The sequence below is a fragment of the Sinocyclocheilus rhinocerous genome, unplaced genomic scaffold (genome assembly GCF_001515625.1).
Source record: "Sinocyclocheilus rhinocerous isolate Xijiao unplaced genomic scaffold, SAMN03320098_v1.1 scaffold2183, whole genome shotgun sequence".
Lineage (NCBI taxonomy): Eukaryota > Metazoa > Chordata > Actinopteri > Cypriniformes > Cyprinidae > Sinocyclocheilus > Sinocyclocheilus rhinocerous.
The window spans coordinates 494,677-506,100 of NW_015634579.1; the positions used below are offsets into that span (position 1 = coordinate 494,677).

Genomic DNA, 11,424 nt, shown 5'->3' on the forward strand with positions numbered 1-11,424 from the left:
TTCAGAACGATGAGCTTTGTAAAAATCGACGCGATTCAGAATGGCAGGGGAAGGAGGATTAACAAAAAAATACAGAATGTGGAAAATAATGTGTTTTTTGAACCTTAAACCGCATAAACACATTTCATTACAACAAATACACAAAATAATGTTCTTTTTTAGCAACATCATATGACCCCTTTAAAATTATATTTTACTTAAATAAAAACAAACTTGAATAAAAAAGCGAATATTGAATGTCAACATAATATCCATTAAATACATAAATATTTATTTTAATGTGTGTCAAAAATGGGTCAGAAAGATCTCGGATTTCATCAAGAATATCTTAATTTGTGTTCTGAAGATGAACGAAGGTCTTACGGGTTTGGAACGACATGAGGGTGAGTAATTAATGACAGAATTTATATTTTTGGGTGAACTATTCCTTTAAAATAATGTTTAATGGAGTATAGCAAGTTACACAGCAGAACAAGCCAACTTCCCAACATTTTTTCATATCAACTACCCATTCAAAAAAGGAAAATGTTATGCGTCCTTGGAAAACGTCTTTTGGATCAACCAAAACTGAAGATCTCTGCCTCAAGGAAAACAAACTCATGGATTCAAACAGAAGTAAACATGAACTACCATTTCAATGTGCACTAACATGCAAACATGAGCAGTGCAGCAAGTCAATGTAACATCAAGCGGTAAACACAAGCTGGAACTTACGCTCAGCGATGATCAGAGGGGGGAAGAAGAGAAAGTAGCCCACCAGCTCGGCAGTGAGCTGGTTAAGGAGACCGCTGGACACAGTACCATTCAACGGAGTGCTACTGTTCCACACCACATACACCAGAGTGACTGCCAATGAATTCCCAGTTTGATACGTGTTCAGAATCTGTTCGAAAACACAAACAAACTATAAATCCAAATCCAACAGATGAGTCCTCATAGTAACGGCTTTATCAGACCTCTGAAGATAAGCCATTTATCAAACTTTATTTTCAAGTTCAATTGAAAAACTACCTCAACAGAAAGAGTCCCATAAGAGTCCTCCACTTTCTCCTGCGCCTCAGCAAACACATTTTCCAATCGTTGCTCCATCATTTGGATGAAGCCGCAAGACTTGATGTTGTCCATTGGCCCAACAAACCTGAGAACTATATGCAGGAAAACAATAAACTGTTAAACAAAAACAGATCCCACATTCTAGTTACCAATCATTCTAGTTACCAAGTTTCAGCTGTCTAAAATGCAATTTCACTAACAATAAATGGCGGTGGGCTTAAGACTGGTTGGATATGTAATGCAAAAAAGGCTAAACAAAGGTGCTCAAGTATGAAACTTGTCAAATAGATCATTTACAGTCAGATTTTCCAATAAACTTCAGTTGGAAAAGAATCGTACCCGTTTTGAGTTGCAGGTGGATGCCTAGGCTGGGCAACCATGGGGCCACAGGATTGGGGATGGCCAACACCACGGGAACATACTCTCTGATGTCATTCAGTAGCTTGTCAAAGCCATAGGAAACTAATGTGTCCATCACAACAGAGGCCACCAACACGGACTTCCCTCTCAAGACGTAGTAGCCCACAGTCACATTAGAAGGCGTGCAGATATCTCTTTCCAACTAGAAAGAACAGATCATGTAAAATGACATGGATATATGGTAATGGACATCTGACACAATGTATTTTTTTCACCAATTTCTATCAGCTCTTTGGCTAGTTCTTTTTAAATGGTCCTGTGGTGTGACAAATTACATTTTAACTAGAACACTACCATTCAAAAGTCTGGGGTCAGCAAGATTTTTTTAAAATTAATACTTTTATTCAGCAAGAATACATTAATTCAATCAAAAATCGAGACATTTATAATGTTGCAAAAGATTTCAAGTGTAAATAAATTCTTTCAGTTTCCACAAAAATACTAAGCACATTAGAATGATTTCTGAAGGATCATGTGAACACTGAAGACTGAAATGAAGAAGTAATGGTGGCTGAAAATTCAGCTTTGCCATCACAGAAATAAATTACATTTAAAAATTTATTAGAACAAATAATAATAATAATAATATGCAATAATAATTGTAATAATATTTCACAACATTTCAGTTTTTATTGTATTATTGATTAAATAAATGCAGCCGGGGTGAGCATAAGAGACTATTCAAAAACATAAAACATAAATTACATATATAGTCTTACTTATATATTAAATTTAAATGAATAAAAAATTACAAATTAAGTAAATAAATGAAACGAAATAATTAATAATTAAAATAATTGTATTCATAATTTTATTGATAATTAAAATGATCATTTTAATACAAATATTAAATAAATTGGTGATTATTTCTTCAACTTTCAGATTTTGTTTTGTTCTCACAGACTTTCTGTCTTAAAATATGAAAATCCATCATAAAAAAACTACTAATTATTACATTTTAAACTACAGTAATCTAAACAAATAATGTTTAGATTACAGAAAACATAATTAGTTTTGATATTTGCTTTGATAGAATAATCACATTTTCCAAAATTATGAAAAAATAATAAATATTTCTACTGTGCCATTTCCAGTCAAACTGTAATTTTAACAAATATTATTTAATTGTGTGTATTAAGGACACATACAATTCTAGCTATTAAATTAGTCTTAGCAAGACAAAGGAGTCAGACATTTTACTCCAAAAATATCATTTCCATCACAGAACGCTATGAGACACAATACATCAACTGAGACGTGAAGGAAATGACACACTGTGGAAAAAACACAAAAATCTCCCATGATGCATGGATAAATTAAAATTAAATACTACTGTGTGTGTAAAAAGTGTACACAGTATCAATATCTTAACGAGTTTTTAAATGTTCAAATATGCCTTACTAAAATCATATGCTGTTTTTATTTATAGTGCTATATTCGCACAAATGCTCTTACTGGCTTTGTTTATTGTTAAGCGCTTGAGGCAAATGCGAATACAAATCCCACATGAATAAATGTCATCATATTGAGCCAAGCTGACTGACCATCTCTCTCGTTTTACTCCAACACAAACACACACACTCTCTCTCTCTCTGTTCATGTGTAGATAGTGATTGTGTCGTCTCCTGCTGATCACCTCCAGGGTCTGTAATGATACAGAACCTCTGATCTGATGGACAGTTGACGAGGAGGAGGAGAAAGAGGAGGGGAAAAAATCACACAGTGAGCAAAATGGACGAATATAGAGACAGATTGAGTCATTCGGTACAGAGCTTAATAGACACAGACGGTCGCTCTTCAAATGCTAATAACAACCTTTTCAGTGGTCATTCACAATTAAAGAGACAGTACACCCAAAAATGAAAATTCGGTCATCATTTACTAATGCTCAAACCCATATGACTTGTATGACTAACAACTTAAACTTAAGAGAGTCATACAGGTTTGGAACGACATGAGGGTGATTAAATGATGACAGAATTAAAATTTTTAGCGAACCGTTCCTTTAAATCTCTATTTAGGCAACTGAGCTCCCCTCAGCACATTGCCTCTGCTATTACCATGATATGGATTTTTTATTTGCAGCATATGAGGTACCAGCGCTGCGCTATTTTTGGACGTGCCTTTCTGACGGACAGACGTGCGAATGCTCCTTAGGCTTCAAACCAAGTGTTTCATAAGACGGTCCTTTCTCAGCGCTTGAAAACAGGGAGATGTTCTACACAATCGCACTCAATGAGCTGCATACTGAACATAAACAGGAAACACCTCCCACGCAGCCTCCCACCACATTGTCCTCTGCTAAACTACTATTCCCATGATGCAACAGTGATAAGGTCCCAGAGGACTGTGGTCAAAGCACTGTGCTTATCTTGATTCTACTGTTTAAGGCCTATTTTACTGTGTTTCCAATGGCAACCAACTATTCTGATTAGTTCTTTTCATTATTTATTTAGAATTTCTTATTTCGTGTTGTAGCCTACTTGCAATGGAAGAGAGAGAAAAGGGTTTGGATAAGCATACTACCATTTTATTATTGCTGCAGTGTATAGTCTGTACACTGTGCATACTAGTATGCTAATTCTTTTTAAATTATGCATTAAATCCTTCTGACTTCTTTCAAAAACATTGAAAAATCTTACCAACCCCAAACCTTTGAACTTTTATAACTGCGAAGCGGCTTTTGGCTCCAAACACATGCAAAACCACCAACCTGAACACGGATGTTGCTGTCGTTGAACGCTCTCTGCAGTGCCTGCGTGATACCTTTAGACAGGTCCTGTCTCATTCCAGCTTCTAGGCGATTTCGTCGCATCTGGATGGACAACACTGGGGGAAAAAATACAACACATATGAAAGTCATGATTTTCTAAGCATCTCAAAGCAGCTCAGATCCCAAGGGGGACAGCCATGCCTATAAACATGTCTGTTTACAATGAACATATGTTGGCTTCACTGCAGTGCATATGCTGTCACTGTAATGTAGAATGTGGGAGAGGAGGAGTAAAATTACAGCATATGGTAATATTATATGCATAATAAAGCCTTTCACAAGATTAAGTAGATATGTGCATTTGTACATTGGTTTTGTCATATGGCTCTGTTGTAATGAGCTGTGCATAATTTAAATGTCAAAATGGATTTGTTACTTGAATGTGTATTTATCATTTCATAGCTGTTAACTATATAGATTTTTTAAATACAACTAAAATCTAATTTCAAAAACTGAAATATTTTAGTCTTGGTTAAACATCTGACTAAGCGCTTACATGCACAAAACTCAACTTATTAAAAAAATCAACTTATTATGTAAATAATCAATTTTTATTATTTATTGTTTTATATTATTTATGTTTTTTATTTATTTATATTTATTTTCATAGTATATTATATCATATTCTATTCTATTCTATTAATGCCATAACCTAAACCTATTTTTATTACAATAACAGAATAGATTATAATGACAAGTAACAAATAAAGCATGTGTGTGTATATAAATAAATAAATATATACAGTATATATATATATATATATATATATATATATATATATGAGCGGAGCACAATTTATATGTCATATATTTGTTATTTAATTTTAATGTATGTATGAATGTTTATTCATCATTCCATAGCTGTTAATTATTTTTAAATTATAATTAAAATCTAATTGAAAAGACTGAAATATTTTAGGCTAGGAAAACAAATGCAACAAACCCCAAAAACATTTACATGCAAAGCAAAATTGGGGTAACTTGGAACAATAGGTGTCCTGATTGGGTTTTGCTTATAATCAAATTTTTTTTTACTACAAACACTGTTTGGGTCTAGATATGACATTTTGTTTTATTGCCAATACTATCAGTTCAACAACATTATTTCAACGCAATCTACAATTCAACTCAATAACCTGCTAAATTTGCTGTAATGGAATGTAAACTGTGTTGATTTGCACTGATTAGTGGTGCAATTGTAACTAAATTAACTAAAATTGCCTAATTCCTTTAGCGAATTATCACTAAAAACAGTGCAGACGTGCTAATAGAGTAAACAGGGGCTCACCTGTTTTTACCCATAATCTTTCGGTCACATTACAGGTCAAATGTGAACCGTCAGGTGGAGGGCTGCTCGGTTTAGTTGTGGTACTTCCAGAGGTAGATACAGCGGTGGTTTGATGAGGGGTTGTCGTTGTCGTGGTTGCTAAAGTGGTTGTGGGCGTTTTTGTGGTTGTTGGTGCTACTTTTGTGGTGGTGGTGGTGGTGGTGGTGGTAGTTGTTGTCGTAGTGGTTGTGGTGGCTGTCGTCGGTGGTTCCGTCTCGGTTGTTGTGGTCTGGGTGGCTGTCGTGGTCGGCACGGTGGTCGCGACCTCTTTCGCCACAACGACGGCAGTGGGCGGGGTCACAGTCGTTGATGCCACAGTTAAGGGCGTGACGGTCGTGGTGGTCACTGTGGTGAGCTGCAGACTGTCGCTGGTCACAGTGTGGGAGTTGCTGCGCGCTGAAGCGCCAGATGAAGCGTTTTCAGCTCTTTCAGGAGAGGTGCCGTTAAAAGCGGAAATTGAGACCAAAGTTGTCACATTGTCAGAGAGCGCGGCATCTGTCTCTGCCACAATCATGAAAGAGGATCCCGGGGCGGTGGGAAGATCAGGGTTCCTGGGGAATTCACTAAGAGTCTCGTCTGAAAGCAGAGAACGTTTGAGTGAGCCACCTCAGGAGCAGGAAGTGAGATCGAGGACACACATGAATGCTCGCTGATGGTGAAGAATGACACATAGGACATGTGGGAGAGGACGGATGTAGCTCTTGGGGATTATGAAGTAGCGGGACTTGTTGAAGTGTGTAATTTTTGCGCCACTAGTGTCATCAAACCGAATATAACTGAAGATAATGATCCATTTTCTATTGATCAGACGAACAAATTCAGTGAGAGTAAAAGTTGTGGGGATAGTTGGGATGTGCAAAAATTACATACTTCAGCTTTAATGTCAACATGAAATCAAAGTTGACCCAATCAGGGTTATCAGGGTTATAATAAAAAAAAAAAAAGAAAACATTTTATTTCAGTTGGTTGCTAAGGCAGCATTTCTCATTTAGTTTAATTTAGTATAGCTTGATGTACTAAAATAATTAAACTGCAATCAAAATATTAAAACTATACAGAAAAAACAAAAACAATTCTTAAAATGGTAAATCACAACAAAATTACTAAAACTTTAACACAAACTAAAATAAAAACAGAAAATATATAAAATATATTTATTAAAAAAGATGACAAATATAAAAATAAAAACTGATTCAAAGTATTAATAAAAACTACAATAGTATCTCAATGATACTAAAATAACACCACTTTTCAAAAAGGGTCCATAAGGGCTGGTAATGCTCACCATGGTTGTATTTATTTGATCAAAAATACAGTAAAAAAAGTAATATTGTGAAATATTATTACAATTTTAAAAATAAATGTTTTCTATTTTTATATATTTTAAAATATAATTTATCCCTGTGATGCAAATGCTCGCTGATGGTGAAGAATGACACATAGGACATGTGGGAGAGGACGGATGTAGCTCTTGGGGATTATGAAGTAGCGGGACTTGTTGAAGTGTGTAATTTTTGCGCCACTAGTGTCATCAAACCGAATATAACTGAAGATAATGATCCATTTTCTATTGATCAGACGAACAAATTCAGTGAGAGTAAAAGTTGTGGGGATAGTTGGGATGTGCAAAAATTACATACTTCAGCTTTAATGTCAACATGAAATCAAAGTTGACCCAATCAGGGTTATCAGGGTTATAATAAAAATAAAAATAAAAACATTTTATTTCAGTTGGTTGCTAAGGCAGCATTTCTCATTTAGTTTAATTTAGTATAGCTTGATGTACTAAAATAATTAAACTGCAATCAAAATATTAAAACTATACAGAAAAAACAAAAACAATTCTTAAAATGGTAAATCACAACAAAATTACTAAAACTTTAACACAAACTAAAATAAAAACAGAAAATATATAAAATATATTTATTAAAAAAGATGACAAATATAAAAATAAAAACTGATTCAAAGTATTAATAAAAACTACAATAGTATCTCAATGATACTAAAATAACACCACTTTTCAAAAAGGGTCCATAAGGGCTGGTAATGCTCACCATGGTTGTATTTATTTGATCAAAAATACAGTAAATAAAGTAATATTGTGAAATATTATTACAATTTTAAAAATAAATGTTTTCTATTTTTATATATTTTAAAATATAATTTATCCCTGTGATGCAAAGCCTTTACTACAGACTTCAGTGTCACATGATCCTTCAGAAATCATTAGAATATGCTGATTTGCTGCTCAAGAGACATTTCTTCTTCTTCTTCTTCTTCTTCTTATTATTATCAATGTTGAAAACAGCTGTGCTGCTTCATAATTTTGTGGAAACGGTGATATATTTCTGTTCAGGATTCTTTCAATAAAATAAATAGAAACCTTTTTTAACATTATAAATATTTTTACTGTCATGTTTTTAAACTATTTAATCATCCTTGCTGAATAAAAGTATTAATTTCTAAAAAAAAAAAAAAAAAAGAAAGAATATTAACCAATAATATCATAGTCTAATATTTCACAATCCAATCAAATCCTGATGAAGTCCTACATTTTTTCACTTTTTACTCAGAAATATATCACGTTGCGTAAATAAAATGGGATGTGAATGCAATTTCACGTTGACTTTAAAGATATCATTATTGATGATGATTATTATGATAACAACAAACACAATGACCTTGAAAATGATGATGATGGTGATGATGATGAACAAAGGGTGAAGAAAGGATGACGACAACATCAAATCAGCAAAGTCCCTGAAAAGAAACCCCTTTAAATACACCACTTCTTGATTTCTGTACACAGCATTGATTCAAAAGCTCACGATCTAGCAGTACCTGAGCTAGTGGTCAAGACACTGTTGATTTTATGTGCCGGGGACGGTGGATTTGGCACTCTGACGGCCAGCTCCCCAGGGGACTTTTGATTGGTGCGATTGTCACTGTTGCCGGGTGGGGAGGGCAGAGAATGCACCAGCGCCTGAGGCTGTGTCTCTGCAACCTGCAGGGTCTGCACTGAGGCGAACACAGGCTGCTCCCTTGTGCTTTCTGCCCTCGCTGCTGGGGAGTGGAACTGTGAGGTGAAGTCTTCGTCCTCCAGCAGCGATGAAGAGACTGTGATGTTTGGGGCTCCGGTTGGAACCTGGGAAGGACTGAGGGGTTGTCCTGATGCCTCGAGTCTTGCTTCATCTGGTAACGAAAAAGGAGATGTTATGGTGCAAAATCATAAACATTTACTGTCTTTGTCTTATAGGAGGAAATGCACTAAAGGAAATCTAAAAAATAAGTGTATGATTTCATTTGTGGAGCCAAGATTTTAAATTCTTGACGGCATTAGAGGCAGCTGCATTAAGCTTGCAAACCTAATGACACAAACTGTTATTTAATCGGAATTAATGATAATGCGCTGTATTAAATTGCTCTCAAGGTATTTGAGACATTTGAGGAAAAAAATGATGGGGAAACAAACCTAGCAGGCTGCCTCGCTGCCTACATAAGCTGTCTTCTAAAAGAGCATCGTGTCATGGAATATTTTAAGTTACCAATTTTGAAACACGTTTTTTTTGCACCGAAAACTCGATTCACAATTTCAATCGAGTTTGTCATTAGCATCTAGATAGACTAAAATCACAACACTTATAGTAAGAATAACATTCATTTTCTTAATCAACACTTCAACACATTTTTTTTTTTTTTTTACAATACAAATATTTTAATACAAGATACATTTACTGAAAACCTATAAAATTGAGTGAGATATTAAAACTTGTTCTCAGAAAATATATTTAAAATTCAAGTAATTGTCTTGTTTAAAAAACAAATCTCACTACATTTTGTTATAGTATGTTTAAAAAAAAAACAGTTTGTCAATGGGGTAAGAAAAAGATTTTAAACTTAATTCAAGATTATTTAAAAAAAAAAAAAAAAAAAGTATTCTCTATGAAAGATAAATGCATCTTGTGTTAAAAACATATAAAAATGTATAGAACATGTATAGCAATCCAAATTTCTCTCTTCTGCCAGCCATTTTGGATGAATTTATTATTTAATAGTTAATCTAGCTATTTTTTGTAAACTCGTTCATTGATGCTCCTTGCTTGTTTTTTGAGATGTATATTTATAAGAATAGTATTTTCAGTAATTATAATTATAAAACAGTAATTGTAATTGTAAATGTACAATTAAATTGATTTAGTTTTATGCTTACAACAAGGAAACTACTTAATTTGAAATATATTCCCTGGAAACAAGTTTTACAGTAAAATGTTTAAATTCAGTTAATGTATCTTGTATTAACATTTACTGTAAAAAAGACAAAATTGCTGATTGAGATTATTATTATTAATTTTATTAATTTATTTTTTTGCAGTGCAAAAGTGTGCATGTATAGTGAAGGCAAGTAAAGAATTTTTTAATGCACTTACTTAAAGTCCCTCTACAATAGCATTACTCTCTTGGGTAGCTATGAACTATTTAGTTTGCTTAATGTTTCAGAAAAGAAAATCGCAGCAGCCCTTCTCTCGATTGCCATCATGACTGTTGGCGAGTCGATTTGAGATGATTAATACCGTGATTAATCGACCTTTACAGCTCTTTACTTTATTTTTATCTTGGGGAACATAACGTGGCCGGAGTCATACAATATAGTGACTTGAGGACATTAATCATAAATCCTTTAGCCGGAGGACCAAATTAGAAATGTGCAGGGTTTCTTGGGTGCTGCGAGCTCTTGGTCTCTTTCTCACTCTCTTACTGTGCTCCTAGTGAGCAGCCTAAAGCTTCAGTGCTTTCCTAACAGATTAATTTACTCACCCAAACACATCCTATATGAGATTAGTCACAAACAACAAACATAATATTGCAACTTACATCTGCACAAAATGTTGCAAAAGCACAAGTAAATGTGAACATTGTTACTCTACAGATAAAGATATAGATAGATAGATAGATAGATAGATAGATAGACGGATGGATAGTGTAGAATTTTCTAAAGGGATAGATACCCAGGTAAAAAAAAATACACTCTGTTTTCGCACACAAATCTTGTATTTAATATACTAAAATTATTATTTAGTACTTCTTAAGATAAACCTAAGATCAACTATGTGTACTCAACTGTGCTATTTTGGGACACCATGAATATGAACTAAAATGCGCTTTTAACATACTATCTCTGTATTTAAAAAATGTATTTAGTTACCACTTGTAGTACACTTGAGTGTACTAGTGTATGAAAAATGGGTTCAAGTGTACTAGATAGAGACAGATATAGATAGAGATAGTGTAGAATTGATGGATGGATGGATAGTGTAGAATTATCTGGAGGAATGGATGGATGATCCATAATTACACAAAATCATAAAGATGGATGGATGGTTAGATTCCACACTACTTTTGACTGTGTATTAATATGATATTTGACCAAGAAATCAAGACAAACCTAATTAAATCAGATTTTCTGCAGAATGTGTGTGTGTGCAGATACTGTAAGCTGTCACGTTGAATTCCTATTCTCCAACAGATAGCCACCTGCTCTGACAGTTAGAACATATGGGATTGTCCTGATTAACAGGCAGCTAGAGAGAAGATGAGATGTCGTGTGAAGGGGGCTCTGGCTGTACATCCAACCCATCGTCCTAATGACTGCACTTCCTGTGAACGGGATAGCAATGAACTCTGAAAGCTCTAGACACTTAAGTACGCTTGTTGCCGGCCTGAGAAGATTTACGTACCCCGTAATGGGTCATGTGACTTGGGTCAGTGAGCTGAGCCAATCAAACTCTACTGCCAGGCAGAACAGAGCGAGGTGATTGGAAGACAGGACGATAGATGCCAAGATGGCTTCATC

General features: G+C 34.5%; 1 protein-coding gene across 1 annotated transcript in view; it reads right to left on the reverse strand.

The window, feature by feature from the left end:
- LOC107745930 (UPF0606 protein KIAA1549L-like) overlaps nt 1-8,772 on the reverse strand; it is a gene marked incomplete at its 5' end in the record, with an annotated part of 33,811 nt that extends 25,039 nt beyond the window's left edge. The window contains 6 exons of the mRNA XM_016559968.1: nt 715-883; nt 1,012-1,145; nt 1,393-1,615; nt 4,187-4,302; nt 5,535-6,149; nt 8,415-8,772. Of these exons, the coding sequence (XP_016415454.1) occupies nt 715-883; nt 1,012-1,145; nt 1,393-1,615; nt 4,187-4,302; nt 5,535-6,149; nt 8,415-8,772 (1,615 nt within the window). The remainder of the gene's footprint in view (nt 1-714; nt 884-1,011; nt 1,146-1,392; nt 1,616-4,186; nt 4,303-5,534; nt 6,150-8,414) is intronic.
- Nucleotides 8,773-11,424: the final 2,652 nt, after the last annotated feature.